General features: G+C 48.4%; 1 protein-coding gene across 1 annotated transcript in view; it reads left to right on the top strand.

Moving 5' to 3' along the window:
- Nucleotides 1-4,648, top strand: part of glb1 (galactosidase, beta 1) — a 181,087-nt gene extending 176,439 nt beyond the window's left edge. Inside the window, exon 16 of the mRNA XM_068000075.1 lies at nucleotides 244-4,648. Coding sequence (XP_067856176.1) covers nucleotides 244-510 — 267 coding nt within the window. The 3' untranslated portion in view covers nucleotides 511-4,648. The remainder of the gene's footprint in view (nucleotides 1-243) is intronic.
- The last annotated feature ends 18,621 nt before the right edge of the window (nucleotides 4,649-23,269 follow it).

Raw genomic sequence — 23,269 nt, 5'->3', positions numbered from 1 at the left:
TTTAAATGGAATGTAGGAAAATGTGGTTGAAGTGGGGTTTAGTTATGACAAGATGTGAATAATGGCCCGTGAAACTGTGACAAGGTAATTTTTAACAAGTAGGTGAAAAGCAGCCCACAATAAGCAGCCCGCGAGTCAGGTGCTGAGAATTCCCCCCCCCCCGTTAGTTTTCATAGCGGAATCTCGGGACTCTCGCCAATCAGGAACTCTGTAGTGATTTGCTTTTCCTCTTTTATTTTTCAGGGTCAAGTGTGGATCAACGGCTTCAACCTGGGTCGCTACTGGCCGGCTCGAGGGCCCCAGATCACCCTGTACGTTCCTGCTCATATCCTTAGCACCTCTGCAGTTAACAACATCACAGTGCTGGAGCTGGAGAAAGCACCTTGTGGAGGAGAGCTGAACGCACCCTGTGCTGTGGAATTTGTGGACGCTCCCCTTCTCAACGGCACAGCGGCTTACACTAACCCAGCCAACAGACTTTTCAAAAAAAAGCATTCTTGGCATGAATGAACCAGCTGTTTGACACTGCTCATCTGAAATGAAGGGTGTGTGTGTGAGGACAAGTGAGGGGAATGATGCCTTTTGCCATTTTTAACAGGAGCTAATGCTGATATGTCACCTTTTGTTTTACTAATGCAAGTCGCTGATACCAAATAACCAATGTAGCAAGCACAGAACCGCCCTGGGCATGTAGGGAAAATATATAAGGAGACATTGTATGGGGGAAATAAAAAGATCAAGTAATGAATCATTTATACAGAGCTGCCCCTTTTGAAACTGGTGAAAGTACCAATGAGCCTTCAAAATTCTTTCTCTGGAGAAATAATGTTTAAAAAATAATTGTCAAGAAATGAAACTGATTTTGAGGTGATCAAAATCACACTGTTTAGATTAATACTTATCTTGTTTTGATTTAATACAATCTTTGGAGAAAATCAGGGAATGATTATAACTTTATTGATGAATGTAAATAGTTTGCTGACTGTAATCAGACTTCCTGTTCTGAGTGTGTTCATTTTCTCAGTTTACTCATTTACCTATGTAATGCGTTCTTAATTTCGAATATCAGGTTGGAACAGACACGGGAACATTGGTGGCCTCGCTCCAGAAGGCTATCAGTCTCTCCTCCTTGACTGCACAAGATGTCTGAAAGCAGGCAGGGCCCAGCTGTCCCCACTGCAGTGAATGAACTGCAACCTGAAGCCAGCCCATCTGGTGTGCAAGCTGACAAGAGATCAAGGTCCATGTTCAGGTCCCAGAGCCTGACACTGACACACCTCCCATCCTCCTGCCCCGCTTCTGCCTCAGGGGAATCACTCGGGTAAAGCACCAGATTAGTTAACTCTGCAAAAAAAAAAAAGACAACCACTGTTTAAAAGGGGAGGCAGCACGGTGGAAAGAATTAGGTTAACAGTCATATCTGTGCAGTGAACGTGTTTGGGTGCAGATTAAGCTTTGTATGAAGCCCTTTAGATGTTACTGCGAGTTGAGGGTTTTGTATTTAGTTGAATTAAGGTGACCGGGACTGTGGACGGATTCAGTGTCGGTTTTTCAGGGACGTCTTTTTTCCAGAGGGAGTGATGAAGTATAATCCAAACAAGTTTACAGCACCCAAAGAGGCCATTCACCCCATCGTACCTCTGCAGGCTCTTTGCTGGAGCAATCCAGAACTAATCCCTCTGCCCCACTCTCTCCCCACAACCTCTATCTTCCTCAGCTTCAAATATTTATCCAGTTTTTCCTTAAAAGGTCCAGTGGTCTCTGCCGTTGAGCTGTGAAAGCTGTTCCAGGCAGATTGTCGATCGCGGGACCAGGGCAGTAATTCAGGCAGGGGGAGGGGAAGCAATCCCCGTGGGAGGTGGGAGGATGTACAGAAGGACTGGCAGTGGGCTGGAAGATTTCTTTGGGGCCAGGAGGAACAGTCGTGGTCCTCACATTGCAATAAGTCGCACCCAAAGTATCCTTGAACAGACTTGCCAGTCTGCAGTGCTGCCCGGCTGGAATCTGCCCTGCCATCCTGTGGCAGCAGGAGGGCGAGGCTTCTGTGCAATTTCCCTTAACAATTGCCCCAAACCCAATTTCCGAGAACACCCCCACTGTAAGGGCGGCATAGCAGTATCCCTCAGGCGGCTACTGTATTGAGGAGGCCATCTCGGTTGAGAAAACGTTGCCTGGACATCGATTTTTGCCCTTTGCTGTGCTGGAGTTTCCCTGAAGACTTATTTTGCCACTTATAGTGACCACTGGAGAAAGTTATTTTTTGGATCGCAGAAATGGATTTCCCAAATTCTCTCTTCCTAAGTTATAGAGAGGAGGAAATGGAAGGAGAAACTTACAGTGAGGCATCACAAAAGATGTTTATCTCTAACGTGTATACATCATACCTCAAAAGGCTCCACTCCCACCCCCACCCTCACCCCCACCCCCCCTGCCCCTACTATGATGTAGTAGCCATTACAGCGAGCTGGCTATAACCTGAGTATGATTGGGAGCTAAATATTCCAGTCTATACTTTCTTCAGAAAGGACAGGATATTAGGAAAGGAAGGAGAGCAGCAATATTGATAAAAGACACAATTATAGCAATGGAAAGAAGAGGTAAAGGAAATCGGGCAGTGGAAGTGTTATGGGTAGAGTTAAGGAACAGCAAAGGATGCAAGACCTCCTGATAATGTATAAACATAGGGGAAATGTATAAACATAGAGATTAAGGAAGCAAAAAAAAAAAGTGGTTATAATGAGAGATATTAATTTCCACGTAGACTGGGATGCAATGGATTTCTAGAATGTTTTCAGGACAGTTTTCTAGAAAAGTACGTTTTAGAACCGACAAGAGATACAGGTCATACTGGATGTAGTGGTGAGTAATGAACCAAAATTAGGTAAATGAGCATCTTGCAAATAGTGACCATAATATGATTGATATTAGCTTTGAGAGGGAGAAGGGAGAGTCACAAACTAACGTTTTAAATTTAAGTAAGACAAACTTCGAAGGGATGAAAAATTAATTGGCCGCAGTAAAATGGGCTGAAGTGTTAATGGGTAAATCTACAGACAAAGAGTGGAAGGTATTGAGAGAAGCATTGGGTACGATACAGAACCAGTACAGACCCCTGAAAGGCAAAGGCTCCACTTGTGTAGTTAAGCAACCTTGGCCAACAAATGAGGTAAGGGACAGTATCAAGCTAAGAGAGAAGATTTAAATTAAAACAAGGAAAAGTGGAAATCCAGTAGTCTGGGAGAGCTATAAGAAGTGAAAAAGAGATACAAAGAAAGTAATGTGAGATTCAATGGGGAAGATAGAGAGTGTGGGTTCAAAACCCCTTTAACAAAAGATATTTGAAGGAAAGGGTTAACTGTACCCCTTTTAAACAAAGACACTTGAAAACCTGCAAACACAGTAATGTGGTAAACTGTATCCTCACAAATCCTGTGTTTCCCTCACTGACGCCGATAGCATTGGAGAGTTATGAGTTTTGGGATCGAAGACATTGCACTGCGGATAGATACCTAGATTATTAAATACATGAGCTAGACGGATAATATTGAGCTTAAAGCGTTGTCAAGTTTTCAAAACATAAAAGCGTTTGGAAACACAAGCTTTTCAACACAACAGGAGGTAATGTAAGAAAAGGCAACAAGGACGTACATCAAAGGCTTCAGATCAGGAAGGCAATGATAGGTGTGAGAAAAGCATTCCTATCTGGTAATCTGTTCAAAAGAACTGAAATTTGTAAAACATCAGTGTTGCACCCAACATATGGTCAAATGGTACAAGGAATGGATTTGACATCAGTGAAGCAATCAAAATTGGAGACACAAGGACCATTAAGAATGTCTGGATATAGAAATGTGAGGAGCCTTTTACAACCCATTGTACAAACACATGGGGAGTGATTTTAAACCCCAAGAACGGGTGGGTTGGGGGCAGGTCGGAGTTGAAAATAGTTGTTTTTTTGGGTCGCGACCGCAACCCGTCTTTATTTCCGGGTTTAACGTGGGTGGTAAAAGTCCAGGCTTCCCACTGGGAATGCAAAGTCCGAAAATTTTGTGGTTGCGACCCAAAAAACCCAACTATTTTCAACTCCCACCCACCCCCAATCCACCTGTTCTTGGGGGTTAAAATCACCCACATGGTCTTTTCTACATCAAAGGGTCTCCAGTCACATGATCAAGACTTAAACTGACAATCATTGGGGTATGTTAATAATTGAGGCATAGCAACAGGGAGTGATTGGACAAAAAGAATGACCCTCCCCAATCCTACGTCCTATTGGTAAAAATCAATATAAAAAGAAGACTTTGAGAGAATAACAAGGGCTCTCTCTCTCTCTCCTCTTCGCCCCTCTCCTCACTCTCCTCTTCCCTACTCTTCTCCACTCTTCTCCTCACCACCCGGCACACTGCAGTTGAATATCACGCAAGAAGTTGATCAACCTTCAGGTCCAATGATGGTTTAAAGGTTGTATATGTATTAATGATTTGCCTGATGTGTGTTTGAATTGTTAAGACATTACATAATAACGTTGCAAATTATTAAGTGTATAATGGGATTTTATGGAGGAAAGTCATTTGTATGGTTTGATTTTGCTTCATGAATGCTTGTATGAATGAAAACATCATTAAATAATTACTTTTGATTAACGAAACTACCGTGAGTGAGGGTGACTTTCTTTGCTTGACTATTCGCCCAGGGTCCAAGAATCACACAAAATAAGGAATTAGGAAAATAAGAGAAACTATTTCCTCTGGTGGGGGAATCCAGAATAAGAGGGCATAATCTTAGTATTAGAGCTAGGCCATTTAGGAGTGAAATCCGAAAGCTCTTCTTCACACAAAATAGTTTTGTACAATGATACAGCACAGGAGGAGGCCACTCGGCCCATCGTGCCTGTGCCGGCTCTTTGAAAGAGCTATCGAGTTGGTCCCAATCCCCTGCTCTTTCCCCATAGCACTGTAAGTTTTTTTTTCCTTCAAGTATTTATCCAATTCCCTTTTGAAAGTTACTCTTGAATCTGCTTCCACCACCTTTTCAGGCAGTGCATTCCAGATCATAACAACTCGCTGCGTAAAAAAATGATCCCTCATGTGGCCTCTGGGGGTTCTTTTGCCAATCACCGTAAATCTGTGTCCTCTGGTTACCGACCCGTCTGCCACTGGAAACAGTTTCTCCTTATTTACTCCACCAAAACCATTCATGATTTTGAACACCTCAATCAAATCTCCTCTTAACCTTCTCTGCTCTAAGGAGAACAACCCCACCTTCTCCAGTCTCTCCACATAACTGAAGTCCTTCATCCCTGATACCATTCTAGTAAATCTCTTCTGCACCTTCTCTAAGGCCTTGACATCATTCCTGAAGTGTGGTGCCCAGAATTGAACACAATACTCCAACTGAGGCCTCACCAGTGTTTTATAAAGGTTTAGCATAGCTTCCTTGCTTTGTACTCTGTGCCTCTATTAATAAAGCCCAGGATCTCTTATGCTTTTTTAAGAGCCTTCTCAACTTGTCCTGCTACCTTCAAAGATTTGTGTACATACACCCCCAGATCTCTCTGTTTCTGCACCCCCTTTAAAATTGTACCATTTAGTTTATATTGCCTCTCCTCATTCTTCCTACCAAAATGTATCACTTCACACTTCTCTGCGTTAAATTTCATCTGCCATGTGTCTGCCCATTTCACCAGTCTGTCTATGTCCTCCTGAAGTCTGTTACTATCCTCCACATTGTTTACTACATTTCCGAGTTCCGTGTCATCTGCAAACATTGAAATTATACCCTCTATACCCAAATCCAGGTCATTAATATATATCAAAAAGAGCAGTGGTCCTAATACTGACCCCTGGGGAACAGCACTGTATACTTCCCTCCAGTCTGAAAAACAACCGTTCACCACAACAGTTTCTGTCCCTTGTCTAATTTTGTATCCACACTGCCACTGCCTCTTTAATCCCATGGGCTTTAATTTTGCTAACAAGTCTATTATGTGGTACTTTATCAAATGCCTTTTGAAAGTCCATATACACATCAATCGCACTACCCTCATCAACCCTCTCCGTTACTCCATCAAAGAACTCAAACAAGTCAGTAAAACACGATTTGCCTTTAACAAATCCGTGCTGACTTTCATTTATTAGCCCATACTTTTCCAAGTGCCAATTTATTTTGTCCCGGATTATTGTCTCCAAAAGTTTCCCCACCACCAATGTTAGGCTGACTGGCCTGTAATTGTCGGGTTTATCCCTCTGCCCCTTTTTGAACAGGGGTGTAATATTTGCAATCCTCCAGTCCTCTGTCACCATCCCCATATCTAAGGAGGTTTGGAAGATTGTGGCCAGAGCCTCCGCAATTTCCACCCTTACTTCCCTCAGTAACCTAGGATACATCCCATCTGGACTGGGTGACTTTTCTACTTTGTGTACTGCCAATCTTTTAAGTACCAACTCTTTATTTATTTTTATTCCATCCAATATCGCTATTACCTTCTCCTTTACTGCTACAATGGCAGCATCCTCTTCTCTAGTGAAGACAGATGCGAATTGTTCATTTAGTACCTCAGCCATGCCCTCTGCCTCCACAAGAAGATCTTTTTTCTCCCTAATCATCCACACTCTTTGGGTTCCCTTTCATGTTAGCCGCTAATCTATTCTCTTTGCCCCTCTTATTCCCTTTTTTAGATCTCCGCTGTACTTTCTGTATTTAGCTTGGTTCTCTACTGTATTATGAACTTTACACTTGTCATAAGCCTCCTTTTTCTGATTCAATTTAATCTCTACATCTTTTGTCATCCAGGGAGCTATAGCTTTGGATGCCCTTCCGTTTCCCCTCATAGGAATGTGTCTACTCTGTACCTGAACCATCTCCTCCTTGAAGGCCTCCCATTGTTCAATTACTGTTTTGCCTCCCAATTTTTGATTCCAATTCTCCAGGGCAAGATCCCCTTTTAATTCACTGAAATTAGCCCTCCTCCAGTTAAGTATTTTTACACTTGATTGTTCCTTGTCCTTTTCCATAACTAATGATATTTAAACCTAATGATATTATGATCACTGTTCCCCAAATGCTCCCCCACCGATACTTGCTCCATTTGCCCCACTTCATTCCCAAGAACTCAATCCAACACTGCTTCCTTCTTTGTTGGGCTGGAGAAACACTGCTCTATTGTAAGCATTTCAGGAATTCCTCCCCTTCTTTGCCCTAAACATTGTGACTGTCCCAGTCTATATTGGGATAATTGAAGTCTCCCATTATCACTACTCTATAGTTCTTGCATAGTTCTGTAATTTGCCTGCAAATTTTCTCCTCTATTTCCTTCCCACTATTTGATGGCCTACAGTACACACCCAGTAGTGTAACAGCTCCTCTATTGTTCCTTACTTATAACCAAATAGATTCTACCTTTGACCCCTCAACCACATCATCCCTTTCCAGTGCTAGAATAGTTTCTTTGATCAATACTGCCACACCCCCTCCCTCTCCCCTGAATACCTTGTAGCCAGGAATATTAAGTACCCAATCCTCCCCTCCTTTGAGCCAGGTCTCTGTTATTGTCACTATATCATAGTCCAATGTGGCGACTTGAGCCTGCAGCTCACCAACCTTATTTACCCCACTACGTGCATTTACACACATGCACTCCAATCTCATCTTGCCCCCTGTCTGATCCCTCCTGTTTCTGAACTATTCTTTACTCTCGTGCTATTTGTCACTCCCAATCCTCTGTGCACCTTGTTTCTCCTCTCTGATGCTTCATCCTGGTTCCCTCCCCCTGCCAAAATAGTTTAAACCCTCCCCCCATAGCACTAGTTAACCTCCCCGCATGGCCATAGGTCCCAACTCTGTTGAGGTACAACCCATCCATCTTGAACAGATCCCTTCTGCTCCAGAACTGGTCCCAATACCCCAGGAATCTGTAGCCCTCCCTGCTGCACCATTCCTCCAGCCATGCATTAACCTGCCTTATCCTACGATTCCTATATTCATTAGCGCGTGACACTGGGAGTAATCCAGAGATTACTACCTTTGAAGTCCTGCTTTTTAACTTCCTCCCTAGCTCCTGAAACTCTGACTGCAGGTCCTCAACCCTTTTCCTTCCTATGTCATTGGTTTCAAGATGGACCACGACTTCTGTTCCCCTTCCCCCCTCAAAATATTCTGTACCCTCTCAGTGATGTCCTTTACCCTGGCACCAGGGAGGCAACACACCATGGGGGTTGCAGAAATGCCTGACTGTCCCCCTATAACCACTGCATTCCGACACTTCACCGTGCCCCTCTGTGCTGTCCTTTCCCCCACGGTGCCATGCTCCGGACTGCACTCCTTCGAGATGTCGTCACCCTCTCCGGTATTCAATACTGAAAACCAGTTAGTGAGCGACACACTCCCAGAGGATTCCAGCACTGCTTGCCTCTTCCTACTCTGCCGGATGGCCGCCCATTTATTGTCCTGAGCTCTCTGCGGCTGTGGGGTGACCACCTCCTGGAACGTACGATCCAGGAAATTCTCAGCCTCCTGTATACCCTGCAGTGACTCCAGCCGCCCCTCAAGCTTGAACAACTGGAGGCACTTCCTGCACACGTGGTCACCCAGGGCACCTGAGTTTCAGCTGTCCCTCGATTCTATTAGGGTCTTGTGTTTTAACTTCGTACTCCTTTAAATCCTATTTAATATTTCTTTATTTAATATTTATGTATACCAGATTCTCATTTAATACAATTTTGGAGCCCTTTAGTATCACCTACTTAGTTTATTTTATCCTGTTAGATACTATACTAATATATTAAATTGACTTAGCTTCGCTTTCATGGGTTCCCCAGCTATGTCGACTGTGACGTCACTTTTGCAACTTTTCCTAGAGTTTGTTTACTGCACTCTGCTACTGCTCTGATTTAAGTACTTGGGGCCTGTGGTTCTCCGCGCTCTCCCGACGCCCTGCTACTGCTCTCTCCCTCTCCCGCGGTTCTCCCCGCTCTCCCGACGCCCTGCTACTGCTCTCCCTCTCCCGTGGTTCTCCGCGCTCTCCCGACGCCCTGCAACTGCTCTCCCTCTCCCGTGGTTCTCCACACTCTCCCGACGCCCTGCTACTGCTCTCCCTCTCCCGTGGTTCTCCCCGCTCTCCCGACGCCCTGCTACTGCTCTCTCTCTCTCCCGTGGTTCTCCCCGCTCTCCCGACGCCCTGCTACTGCTCTCTCTCTCTCCCGTGGTTCTCCGCACTCTCCCGACGCCCTGCTACTGCTCTCTCCCTCTCCCGTGGTTCTCCCCGCTCTCCCGACGCCCTGCTACTGCTCTCTCTCTCTCCCGTGGTTCTCCGCGCTCTCCCGACGCCCTGCTACTGCTCTCTCCCTCTCCCGTGGTTCTCCGCGCTCTCCCGACGCCCTGCTACTGCTCTCTCTCTCCCGTGGTTCTCCGCGCTCTCCCGACGCCCTGCTACTGCTCTCCCTCTCCCACGGTTCTCCGCGCTCTCCCGACGCCCTGCTACTGCTCTCTCTCTCCCGTGGTTCTCCCCGCTCTCCCGACGCCCTGCTACTGCTCTCTCTCTCTCCCGTGGTTCTCCGCGCTCTCCCGACGCCCTGCTACTGCTCTCTCTCTCCCACGGTTCTCCCCGCTCTCCCGACGCCCTGCTACTGCTCTCCCTCTCCCACGGTTCTCCCCGCTCTCCCGACGCCCTGCTACTGCTCTCTCTCTCCCACGGTTCTCCATGCTCTCCCGACGCCCTGCTACTGCTCTCCCTCTCCCGTGGTTCTCCCCGCTCTCCCGACGCCCTGCTACTGCTCTCCCTCTCCCGTGGTTCTCCCCGCTCTCCCGACGCCCTGCTACTGCTCTCTCTCTCTCCCGTGGTTCTCCCCGCTCTCCCGACGCCCTGCTACTGCTCTCTCTCTCTCCCGTGGTTCTCCGCACTCTCCCGACGCCCTGCTACTGCTCTCTCCCTCTCCCGTGGTTCTCCCCGCTCTCCCGACGCCCTGCTACTGCTCTCTCTCTCTCCCGTGGTTCTCCGCGCTCTCCCGACGCCCTGCTACTGCTCTCTCCCTCTCCCGTGGTTCTCCGCGCTCTCCCGACGCCCTGCTACTGCTCTCTCTCTCCCGTGGTTCTCCGCGCTCTCCCGACGCCCTGCTACTGCTCTCCCTCTCCCACGGTTCTCCGCGCTCTCCCGACGCCCTGCTACTGCTCTCTCTCTCCCGTGGTTCTCCCCGCTCTCCCGACGCCCTGCTACTGCTCTCTCTCTCTCCCGTGGTTCTCCGCGCTCTCCCGACGCCCTGCTACTGCTCTCTCTCTCCCACGGTTCTCCCCGCTCTCCCGACGCCCTGCTACTGCTCTCCCTCTCCCACGGTTCTCCCCGCTCTCCCGACGCCCTGCTACTGCTCTCTCTCTCCCACGGTTCTCCATGCTCTCCCGACGCCCTGCTACTGCTCTCCCTCTCCCGTGGTTCTCCCCGCTCTCCCGACGCCCTGCTACTGCTCTCCCTCTCCCGTGGTTCTCCGCACTCTCCCGACGCCCTGCTACTGCTCTCCCTCTCCCGTGGTTCTCCGCGCTCTCCCGACGCCCTGCTACTGCTCTCTCTCTCCCACGGTTCTCCCCGCTCTCCCGACGCCCTGCTACTGCTCTCTCTCTCCCACGGTTCTCCCCGCTCTCCCGACGCCCTGCTACTGCTCTCCCTCTCCCGTGGTTCTCCGCGCTCTCCCGACGCCCTGCTACTGCTCTCTCTCTCCCACGGTTCTCCATGCTCTCCCGACGCCCTGCTACTGCTCTCCCTCTCCCGTGGTTCTCCCCGCTCTCCCGACGCCCTGCTACTGCTCTCTCTCTCCCACGGTTCTCCCCGCTCTCCCGACGCCCTGCTACTGCTCTCTCTCTCCCGTGGTTCTCCCCGCTCTCCCGACGCCCTGCTACTGCTCTCTCTCTCCCGTGGTTCTCCGCACTCTCCCGACGCCCTGCTACTGCTCTCTCTCTCCCACGGTTCTCCACGCTCTCCCGACGTCCTGCTACTGCTCTCTCTCTCTCCCACGGTTCTCCGCACTCTCCCGACGTCCTGCTACTGCTCTCTCCCTCTCCCGTGGTTCTCCCCGCTCTCCCGACGTCCTGCTACTGCTCTCTCTCCCACGATTCTCCGCGCTCTCCCGACGCCCTGCTACTGCTCTCTCTCTCACACGTTTCTACATGCTCTCCCGACGTCCTGCTACTGCTCTCCCTCTCCCGTGGTTCTCCCCGCTCTCCCGACGCCCTGCTACTGCTCTCTCTCTCACACGTTTCTACATGCTCTCCCGACGTCCTGCTACTGCTCTCTCCCTCTCCCGTGGTTCTCCGCACTCTCCCGACGCCCTGCTACTGCTCTCTCTCTCTCCCACGGTTCTCCCCGCTCTCCCGACGCCCTGCTACTGCTCTCTCTCTCCCACGGTTCTCCGCGCTCTCCCGACGCCCTGCTACTGCTCTCCCTCTCCCGTGGTTCTCCCCGCTCTCCCGACGCCCTGCTACTGCTCTCTCTCTCCCACGGTTCTCCCCGCTCTCCCGACGCCCTGCTACTGCTCTCCCTCTCCCGTGGTTCTCCCCGCTCTCCCGACGCCCTGCTACTGCTCTCTCTCTCCCACGGTTCTCCCCGCTCTCCCGACGCCCTGCTACTGCTCTCCCTCTCCCGTGGTTCTCCCCGCTCTCCCGACGCCCTGCTACTGCTCTCTCTCTCCCGTGGTTCTCCCCGCTCTCCCGACGCCCTGCTACTGCTCTCTCCCTCTCCCGTGGTTCTCCACACTCTCCCGATGCCCTGCTACTGCTCTCTCTCTCCCGTGGTTCTCCCCGCTCTCCCGACGCCCTGCTACTGCTCTCTCTCTCCCGTGGTTCTCCCCGCTCTCCCGACGCCCTGCTACTGCTCTCTCTCTCCCACGGTTCTCCCCGCTCTCCCGACGCCCTGCTACTGCTCTCTCTCTCCCGTGGTTCTCCACACTCTCCCGACGCCCTGCTACTGCTCTCTCTCTCCCGTGGTTCTCCCCGCTCTCCCGACGCCCTGCTACTGCTCTCTCTCTCCCACGGTTCTCCGCGCTCTCCCGACGCCCTGCTACTGCTCTCTCTCTCCCACGGTTCTCCCCGCTCTCCCGACGCCCTGCTACTGCTCTCTCTCTCCCGTGGTTCCCCGTGCTCTCCCGACGCCCTGCTACTGCTCTCTCTCTCCCACGGTTCTCCATGCTCTCCCGACGCCCTGCTACTGCTCTCTCTCTCCCGTGGTTCCCTGTGCTCTCCCGACGCCCTGCTACTGCTCTCTCTCTCTCCCACGGTTCTCCATGCTCTCCCGACGCCCTGCTACTGCTCTCTCCCTCTCCCGCGGTTCTCCGCACTCTCCCGACGCCCTGCTACTGCTCTCTCTCTCCCGTGGTTCTCCCCGCTCTCCCGACGCCCTGCTACTGCTCTCCCTCTCCCGTGGTTCTCCCCGCTCTCCCGACGCCCTGCTACTGCTCTCTCTCTCCCGTGGTTCTCCCCGCTCTCCCGACGCCCTGCTACTGCTCTCCCTCTCCCGTGGTTCTCCCCGCTCTCCCGGTGCCCTGCTACTGCTCTCTCCCTCTCCCGTGGTTCTCCGCACTCTCCCGATGCCCTGCTACTGCTCTCTCTCTCCCGTGGTTCTCCCCGCTCTCCCGACGCCCTGCTACTGCTCTCCCTCTCCCGTGGTTCTCCCCGCTCTCCCGGTGCCCTGCTACTGCTCTCTCCCTCTCCCGTGGTTCTCCGCACTCTCCCGGTGCCCTGCTACTGCTCTCTCCCTCTCCCGTGGTTCTCCGCACTCTCCCGACGCCCTGCTACTGCTCTCTCCCTCTCCCGTGGTTCTCCGCACTCTCCCGATGCCCTGCTACTGCTCTCTCTCTCTCCCGTGGTTCTCCGCGCTCTCCCGCCGCTCTGCCAGGGCTCTCCCTCTCCCGCGGTTCTCCCCGCTCTCCCGGCGCCCTGCTACTGCTCTCTCCTTCTCCCGCGGTTCTCCGCGCTCTCCCGACGCTCTGCTACTGCTCTCCCTCTCCCGCGGTTCTCCCCGCTCTCCCGACGCTCTGCTACTGCTCTCCCTCTCCCGCGGTTCTCCGCGCTCTCCCGGCGCCCTGCTACTGCTCTCTCCCTCTCCCGCGGTTCTCCGCACTCTCCCGATGCCCTGCTACTGCTCTCTCTCTCTCCCGTGGTTCTCCGCACTCTCCCGGCGCTCTGCTACTGCTCTCTCCCTCTCCCGTGGTTCTCCGCACTCTCCCGATGCCCTGCTACTGCTCTCTCTCTCTCCCGTGGTTCTCCCCGCTCTCCCGACGCCCTGCTACTGCTCTCTCCCTCTCCCGTGGTTCTCCGCACTCTCCCGATGCCCTGCTACTGCTCTCTCTCTCTCCCGTGGTTCTCCCCGCTCTCCCGACGCCCTGCTACTGCTCTCTCCCTCTCCCGTGGTTCTCCGCACTCTCCCGATGCCCTGCTACTGCTCTCTCTCTCTCCCGTGGTTCTCCGCGCTCTCCCGCCGCTCTGCCAGGGCTCTCCCTCTCCCGCGGTTCTCCGCGCTCTCCCGGCGCCCTGCTACTGCTCTCCCTCTCCCGTGGTTCTCCCCGCTCTCCCGACGCTCTGCTACTGCTCTCCCTCTCCCGCGGTTCTCCGCGCTCTCCCGGCGCCCTGCTACTGCTCTCCCTCTCCCGCGGTTCTCCGCGCTCTCCCGCCGCTCTGCCAGGGCTCTCCCTCTCCCGCGGTTCTCCACACTCTCCCGACACTCGTAGTGGAAACCTGGAACTCGCTTTCCCAAAAGGCTATGGATGTTGGCTCAATTGAAATTCTCAAGACTGAGATCAATAGACTTTTGTTCGGTAAGGGAATCAAGGGATAGGGAACAAAGTCGGCTAAATAGAGTTGTGGGAACTATGCAGCACATAGCTACCGTTAGGAAGGTTTGATTTTCAGTTATTATTTCTGCTAAATGCATTTACTAAATTCGTGTCTTTTCTTATCCTGTGCAAGATCTGTTTGGTATCAGTATACACCAATTGCAAATTCTGTGAGTTAGTTGTCTCATTAGCAGCACAAGTTCACAGTGCTGCTGCCAGTATTTGTACTGAACAGATATTACACCTGATAAACACAACAGAAATGTGGTAAAAAAACAGCCGCCTTTTGTATAATTGTGCAAAAAACATCTTCACCCGGATGCAAGTCCTGTTTTTTAAAGGGTCTTTTCCACACAAAGAAAAAGTCAATCAGAAATTATTGCACATGTTTACCATAATCACCATTGTGGAAATAAATCTAAAATGGTGTCAGACATGGCAGAGAAATCTGTTATCTTGGCAAAGACAAATAGAAGAAAAAGAAAAATAATAAAATAAATGCAGAGAAAGGGAAAGGTTAATAAACAAATCAAAATGGACTGTAACAGAAAGTGACAAATATAACAGAAATGGGCAAATGGGACACAGAAGTGCATTACAGAGTCTAACAGGGAAAAGTTAATCAATGAAAAAGGATAAGAAAAAATGACAGAAATATGAAATATCATAGTATCAAAGTAGATACGGCAATGGAGGAGGCCATTTGGCCCATCATGCCTGTGCTGGCTCTTTGAAAGAGCTATCTAATTACTCCCACTCCCCTGCTCTTTCCCCATAGCCCTGTAAACTTTTTCCCTTCAATTATTTATCTAATTCCCTTTTTGAAAGTTGCTATTGAATCTGCTTCCACCGCCCTTTCAGGCAGTGCATTCAAGATCATAACAATTCTCTGTGTAAAAAAATGTTTCCTCATCTCGCCTCTGGCTCTTTTGCCAATTACCTTAAATCTGTGTCCTCTGGTTACCGAACCTTCTGCCCCTGGAAACAGATTCTCCTTATTTACTCTGTCAAAACCCTTCATGATTTTGAACACCTCGATCAAATCTCCCCTTAACCTTCTCTGTTCTAAGGAGAACAATTTTGCAGGGCTATGGGGAAAGAGCAGGGGACTGGGAATAATTGGTAGCTCTTTCACTGGCATGATGGGCCGAATAACCTCCTTCTGTAGCCTTATCATTCTATGATTCTATGAAATTGCAGGTAACATTTGTGCCACATAAGTTTCAGGTAATGAGCATCTGTAACAAGAGGAAGCCCAACCTTCTCCCCCTGACCACAGAGTCATAAGAACATAAGAAATAGGAGCAGGAGTAGGCCATTCGGCCCCTCAAGCCTGCTCCACCATTCAACAAGATCATGGCTGATCTTATACCTCAACGCCATTTTCCTGCACCATCCCCATATCCCTTGATGCCTTTAATATCTAGAAATCTATCGATCTCTGTTTTGAATGTACTCAATGTACTCAGGTGAGCGCTCACCTGACGAAGGAGGAAGCCTCCGAAAGCTTGCGATTTTCAAATAAAACAGTTGGACTATAGCCTGGTGTTGTAAGATTCCTTACATTTGTCAACCCCAGTCCATCACCGGCATCTCCACACCAAAAAGAAAAGAAGCAACAATGTCATTGGAACAACGATCACCTTCAAGTCCACAATCACGCACCATCTTGACTTGGACATGTATCGTCATCCCTTCATCATTGCTGGGTTAATATCCTGAGGTTCCCTCCCTAACACCACTGTGGGAACACCATCAGCACAAGGACTGCAGTGGTTCAAGGAGAAGGCCCACCGCCTTCTCAGGGCAACTAGGGATGGGCAAAAATTGTGGCATTGCCAGTGTCGGCCACATCCTGAGAACAAATATTAAAAAATTAAAGAAGCACAGAATCACTGAATTGTATTATTCACAGAATTCATAGAATCCTCGAATCACAGAATTCACCGAAGCGTAGAATCATAATCTCATGGGCCATTTATATGGATTGAAAAGAGCAATTGTCCCAACATTGGCTCCTGGGGAGTGGGACTAGCTGGATTGCTCTTGCATAGAACCGGCGTGGACTCGATGGGCCGAATGGCCTCCTTCCGTGCTGAAACCTTTCTATGATTTTTCTATGATTCTATGGGGGTCATGTTTACATCCCTCCAGTCTGAAAAACATCCATTTTCCATTACTGGCTGTTTTGCATCGTTTAATCTATTCCTATCAATGCTGTCACATTTCCCTTTAATACCATGTGCCTTCATTTTATCAACAATTATTCTATGTGGCACCTAGAATCATAGAATCATAGAAAGGTTACAGCACAGAAGGACGCCATTCGGCCCATCGGGTCCGAGCTAGCTCTATGCAAGAGCAGTCCAGCTTGTCCCACTCCCCCCCGCACCCCGTCCTATCCCCGTAGCCCTGCACAATTTTTCCTTTCAAGTACTTATCCAGTTCCCTTTTGAAGGCTAGGATTGAATCTGCCTCCACCACCCCCTCGGGCAGTACCTCGAGTAGTGGTAATGTAGGGGATGGGATCAAACAGGAAATTAGAGATGCATTAGAGAGTACTACAGTAATCATGGGTGACTTTAATCTTCATATAGACTGGCCAATCCAAAATAGCAATAATACTGTGGAGGATGAATTCCTGGACTATGTATGAGATGGTTTTTTAGACCAGTACATTGAGGAGCCAACCAGGGAACACGCTATCCTAGATTGGATATTGTGCAATGAGAAGGGGTTAATTAATAATCTTGTTGTGCGGGGTCCTTTAGGGAAGAGTGACCATAACATGATAGAATTCTTCATTAAGATGGAAAGTGAAGCAGTTCAATCCGAAACTAGAGTCCTAAATCTAAACAAAGGAAACAAGGAGATCAAGGAGGGGCCATGAAATAACACTGGCGAGCAAAATAAAGGAAAATCCTAAGATGTTTTATAAGTATATTAAGGGTAAGAGGATGACTAGGGAAAAAATAGGGCCCATTAGGGACAAAAATGGCAATCTGTGTGTGGAGCCGGCAGATGTAGGAGGGGTTCTAAATGAATTTTTTGCATCTGTTTTCACTATGGAGAAGGACGATGTAGACATAGAAATACGGCAGGGGGACTGTGATATACTCGAACATATTAACATCGAGCAGGAGGAGGTATTGGCGGTTTTAGCAGGCCTAAAAATGGATAAATCCCCAGGCCCGAACGAAATGTATCCCAGGCTACTGTGTGAGGCAAAGGAGGTGATTGCGGGGGCTCTAACACATATATTCAGAACCTCTCTGGCCACAGGGGATGTGCCAGAGGACTGGAGAACCGCTAATGTAGTACCATTATTCAAGAATGGGAGTAGGGAAAAACCGGGGAACTACAGGCCAGTGAGCCTAACATCAGTGGTAGGAAAATTATTGGAAAAAATTCTGAAGGACAAAATTAGTCTCCACTTGGAGGAGCAAGGATTAATCAGGGATAGTCAACATGGCTTTGTCAAGGGAAGATCATGTCTGACTAATTTGATTGAATTTTTTGAGGGGGTGACTAGGCGTGTGGATGAGGGTAACGCAGTGGATGTGGTATACATGGATTTCAGTAAGGCCTTCGATAAAGTCCCCCACAGGAGACTGGTCAAGAAGGTACGAGCCCATGGAATCCAGGGTGCCTTGGCACTTTGGATACAAAACTGGCTTAGTGGCAGAAGGCAGAGGGTGATGGTCGAAGGTTGTTTTTGTGACTGGAAGCCTGTGGCCAGTGGGGTACCACAGGGATCGGTGCTGGGTCCCTTGCTGTTTGTGGTCTACATTAATGACTTGGATATGAATGTAAAAGGTATGATCAGTAAGTTCGCTGATGATACAAAAATTGGTAGGGTGGTAAATAGCGAGGAGGATAGCCTCAGTCTGCAGGACGATATAGATGGGTTGGTCAGATGGGCGGAACAGTGGCAAATGGAATTTAACCCGGAAAAGTGCGAGGTGATGCACTTTGGAGGGACTAACAAGGCAAGGGAATACACAATGAATGGGAGGACCCTAGGCAAGACAGAGGGTCAGAGGGATCTTGGTGTGCAAGTTCACAGATCCCTGAAGGCGGCGGAACAGGTAGATAAGGTGGTAAAGAAGGCATATGGGATACTTGCCTTTATTAGCCGAGGCATAGAATATAAGAGCAAGGAGGTTATGATGGAGCTGTATAAAACACTGGTTAGGCCACAGCTGGCGTACTGTGTGCAGTTCTGGTCGCCAGGAAGGATGTGATTGCTTTGGAGAGGGTGCAGAGGAGATTCACCAGGATGTTACCAGGGCTGGAGCGCTTCAGCTATGAAGAGAGACTGGGAAGATTGGGTTTGTTTTCCTTGGAGCAGAGGAGGCTGAGGGGGGACATGATTGAGGTGTACAAAATTATGAGGGGCACAGATAGGATGGATACTAAGGAGCTTTTTCCCTTCGTTGAGGGTTCTATAACAAGGGGACATAGATTCAAGGTAAAAGGCGGGAGGTTTAGAGGGGATTTGAGAAAGAACTTTTTCACCCAGAGGGTGGTTGGAGTCTGGAACTCACTGCCTGAAAGGGTTGTGGAGGCAGGAACCCTCACAACATTCAAGAAGCATTTGGATGAGCACTTGAAATGCCATAGCATACAAGGCTACGGACCAAATGCTGGAATATGGGATTAGAGTAGACAGAGCTTGATGGCCGGCGCGGACACGATGGGCCGAAGGGCCTCTATCCGTGCTGTATAACTCTATGACTCTATGACACTACGAAGGTATGAGGAGGGAGTTGGCTATGATATTGGGAAACTTCATTAAAAGGCATGACTGTGGATAGGCAATGGTTAACATTTAAGGAACAAATGCATGTATTGCAACAATTATACATTCCTTTCTGGTGCAAAAACACAAAAGGAAAAGCGGCCCAACCATGGCTAACAAAAGAAATTAAGGATAGTATGCGATCCAAAGAGGAATCATATACAGTTGCCAGAAAAAGTAGCAAGTCTGAGGATTGGGAGCAGTTTAGAATTCAGCAAAAATGGACCAAGAGATTGATTAAGAGGGGAAAAATAGAATATGAGAGTAAACTTGCAAGGAACATAAAAGTGGACTGTAAAAGCTTCTACGAGTATGTAAAAAGGAAAAGATTAGTGAAGACAAATGTAGGTCCCTTACAGTCAGAAATGGGAGAATTTATAATGGGGAACAAGGAAATGGCAGAGCAATTAAACAAATACTTTGGTTCTGTCTTCACGGAAGACGACACAAATAACTTCCCAGAAATGCTAGGGAACCAAGGGACTAGTGAGAAGGAGGAATTAAAAGAAATTAGTATTAGTAAAAAAATAGTGCTGGAGAAATTAATGGGACTGAAAGCCAATAAATCCCCAGAGCCTGATAATCTGCATCCCAGAGTACTAAAAGAGGTAGCCATGGAAATAGTGGATGCATTAGTTGTCATCTTCCAAAATTCTATAGACTCTAGAACAGTTCCTGCAGATTGGAGGGTGGCAAATGTAACCCCACTATTTAAAAAAGGAGGGAGAGAGAAAACAGGGAACTACAGACCGGTTCGCCTAACATCAGTAGTAGGGAAAATGCTAGAGTTACAAAGGATGTGATAACAGGACACTTAGAAAATATCAAAGGCATTAGACAAAGTCAACATGGATTTATGAAAGGGAAATCATGTTTGACAAACCTACTGGAGTTTTTTGAGGATGTAACTGGTAGAATATATAGGGGAGAACCAGTGGATGTGGTTTATTTGGATTTTCAGAAGGCCTTTGATAAAGTCCCACATAAGAGGTTCGGGTGTAAAATTAAAGCACATGGGATTGGTGGTAATATACTGGCATGGACTGAAAATTGGTTAACAGACAGGAAACAGAGAGTAGGAATAAATGGGTCTTTTTCGGGGTGGCAGGCGGTGACTAGTGGGGTACCGCAGGGATCAGTGCTTGGGCCCCAGCTATTCACAATATATATCAATGATTTGGATGAGGGAACCAAGTTTGCAAGTTTGCTGACGACACAAAACTAGGTGGGATCGTGAGTTTTGAGGAGGTTGTAAAGAGGCTTCAAGGTGATTTAGACAAGTTGAGTGAGTGGGCAAATACATGGCAGATGCAGTATAACGTGCATAAATGTGAAGTTATCTACTTCGGAAGGAAAAACAGAAAGGCAGAGTATTATTTAAATGGAGATAGATTGGGGAATGTTGATGTACAAAGGGACCTGGGTGTCCTTGTACACCAGTCACTGAAAGCAAACATGCAGGTGCAGCAAACAGTTAGGAAGGCAAATGGTATGTTATAGGAACATAGGAACAGGAGTAGGCCATTCAGCCCCTCGTGCCTGCTCCAGGCCTTCATTGCAAGAGGATTTGAGTACAGGAGCAAGGATGTCTTACCGCAGTTATACAGGGCCTTGGTGAGACCACACCTGGAGTATTGTGCGCAGTTTTGGTCTCCTTACCTAAGGTAGGATATACTTGCCATAGAGGGAGAATAGATAAGGGAGAACCAGTGGATGTGTTCTCGAAGGTTCACCAGACTGATTCCTGGGATGGCAGGATTATCATAGGAGGAGAGATTGGGTCGACTCGGTCTGTATTCACTCGAGTTTAGAAGAATGAGAGGGGATCTCATTGAAACATATAAAATTCTGACAGGGCTCGACAGACTGGATGAGGGAGGATGCCATATTGAATGGCGGAGCAGGCTCGAAGGGCCGAATGGCCTGCTCCTGCTCCTATTTTCTATGTTTCTATGTTTCGATTCCAGATCCTAACCACTCGCTGTGTAAAAAAGTTTATCCTCATGTCACCTTTGGTTCTTTTGCCAATCACCTTAAAACTTTGTCCTCTGGTTCTTGACCCCTCCACCAATAAGAACAGTTTCTCTCTATCTACTCTGTCTGGACTCTTCATGCTATCAAATCTGCTCGCAACCGTCTCTGTTTCAAGGAGAACAACCCCTGCTTCTCCAGTCTATCCACATAACTAAAGCCCCTCATCCCTGGAATCATTCTAGTAAATCTCTTCTGTACCCTCTCTAAGGCCTTCACATCTTTCCTAAAGTGCGGTGCCCAGAACTGGACACAATACTCCAGTTGTGGCCAAACCAGTGTTTTATAAAGTTTCATCATGACTTCCATACTTTTGTACTGTACGCCTCTATTTATAAAGCCCAGGATCCCGTATGCTTTTTTAACCGTTTTCTCAAACTGCCCTGCCACCTTCAATGATTTGTGTACATATACCCCCAGATCTCTCTGTTCCTGTACCCCTTTTAGAGTTGTGCCCTCTAGTTTATATTGCCTCTCCTCATTCTTCCTACCAAAATGAATTACTTCACATTTTTCTGTGTTAAATTTCATCTGCCACGTGTCCATCTATTCCACCAGCCTGACCGTATCCTCTTGCGGTCTGTCACTATCCTCCTCACTGTCTCATTCAATTGCCTTTTGAAAATCCAAGTACACAACCTCCATTGCATCTCCTTTGTCAATATGCTATTTCCTCAAGAAATTCTATTAAATTTGTCAGACATGACTTGCCTTGTACATATACTTGCTGGCTGTCAATTAACCCATGTCGTTCTAGGTGAATATTAATTTTATCCCATATTATAGCCTTTAAAAGATTCCAATTTCTGATGTTTAGCTGACTGGTCTATAGTTAATTGGTTTATTGGTTTTTAAAGAAGGGTTACATTAGCAACCCTCCCATCCTCAGGCACAACTTCCATATCCAAAAATATTTTAAAAATTGCAGTCAGAGCATCTGCTATTTCCTCTCTGATCCCCTTAGCCTTCAAGGATTCATACTATCAGGGCCCGGTATGTTTTCCACTTGACTTCCACCAACATTTTCGTTACATAACATTAAGAAGCAGCTGAGTACACTGAACACAGTAAAAGTTTTGGCCCTGGCAACATACTGGCTATAGACCAACATATAGGAACTTTCAAAAGGCAATGGGACATGTACTTGAAGAGGATTAATTTGCAGGGTTATGGGGAAAATGCTGGGGTGTGGGAATAAATTGGGCAGCTCTTTCAAAGAGCCGGCACAGGCATCACGGGCTGAATGGCCTCCTTCAGTGCTGTAAAATTCAATGATTTTATGATTCTAAACCAGAACTACCCCTCCCGCAGCCAAGCACTTCCAGTGTGCAAACTGGCTGTTGCATTTCTTACATTACAATCGTGATTACACATCTTAGATGTTCTGAGGTTGTGAAAGGTGCGATATTTCTTTCCTTCGAATTGATTCACGGACATCCACCTGATAAATTGGCAAATTGCCCAGGTATGCTTTCGCCACAAAAGAGGAACGCCCATCAGCCTCCTCTAAATCATCAGTGAAGTATTGGAAGTAGTCATCAATAGTATCATCAGGCAGCACCTACCCACTAACAGCCTGCTCACCGGCCCTGACTTTGGGTAATGCCAGAAGCGTTCATTGTCAGATCTCACCACAACCCCTATCCAGCCTTAGAGGTAAGAGCTGAATACCCGGGGGAGAGGTGAGAGTAACTTGCCCCGACATCGAGGCAGCATTCGACTGAGCATGGCACCAAGGAGCCTTAGCAAAACTAAGATTATTGAGGGTCAAAGGGAAAACATTCTAGTTGCTAGAGCCATAGCTGACACACAGGAATGCAGTATATGGAGCGCGTGGGTTTTCAAAAGGTTTTCAATAAAGGTTCTCACAAGGGACTTGTTAGAAAAACTCACATGTCTGGTATAGAGGAAATGTTAGCAGCATAGATAGAAAGTTGATTGCTTGACAGGAAACAAAAAGGGTGACTTTTAGCCCTCCTCGGCCAGCTGGTGGGCAGATAAAATCAGTCAAGTGAGTTACCTGCCGATGACCTGACTTCACCTCACCATCTTCCATTCTGAGCAGGCAGCAAAGCCCAGTAGGGCCCTTTTTTAAATATGCAGATCAGAATCCAATGGCAATGTCAGACCCTGACTGCAATTTTAACTCTGGCTCAAGTGGGGAATTCATTGAGGCTTTCCCACCAAATGAAGTCAGTGGGAACAGGATCCAGGATCAGAAGAGGTTATTTAAGTTAAGTTTTTTTTTTACTTTCCTTATGAGGCCAGGAGGAGCAGGAGTGATCCTCTTGGCCCCACAATGAAAGTTTAGGCTTCCTCTGCCCCGGGCTGACACCCCCCATCTTTCACAAAAGCCTCCTGAAACCCCCTACCCGCAACTTACCTCCTGGCTAATGAGCCTTTCTTTGGTGCTGGCCAATGGCCTCCTGCCATCTGAACGCCTACTCCTGCCCGCTGAACAGCTGCCGCTTTCTGCCCATTTTTGATGGGTGGCATGCAGATGAGGCCGGGAGTTAAAATCGCCAGGGCCTCACGCTGCTGATCCGGAACGTGTTTGGCACGCGACCCACTCCCCACCCGCCCGAATCCCACTCCCAGTTAAAATCAGGGCTAAAAGAGTCAGGGT

The sequence above is a fragment of the Heptranchias perlo genome, chromosome 2 (genome assembly GCF_035084215.1).
Source record: "Heptranchias perlo isolate sHepPer1 chromosome 2, sHepPer1.hap1, whole genome shotgun sequence".
NCBI lineage: Eukaryota > Metazoa > Chordata > Chondrichthyes > Hexanchiformes > Hexanchidae > Heptranchias > Heptranchias perlo.
This window is presented reverse-complemented; position numbering and strand designations above follow the sequence as displayed.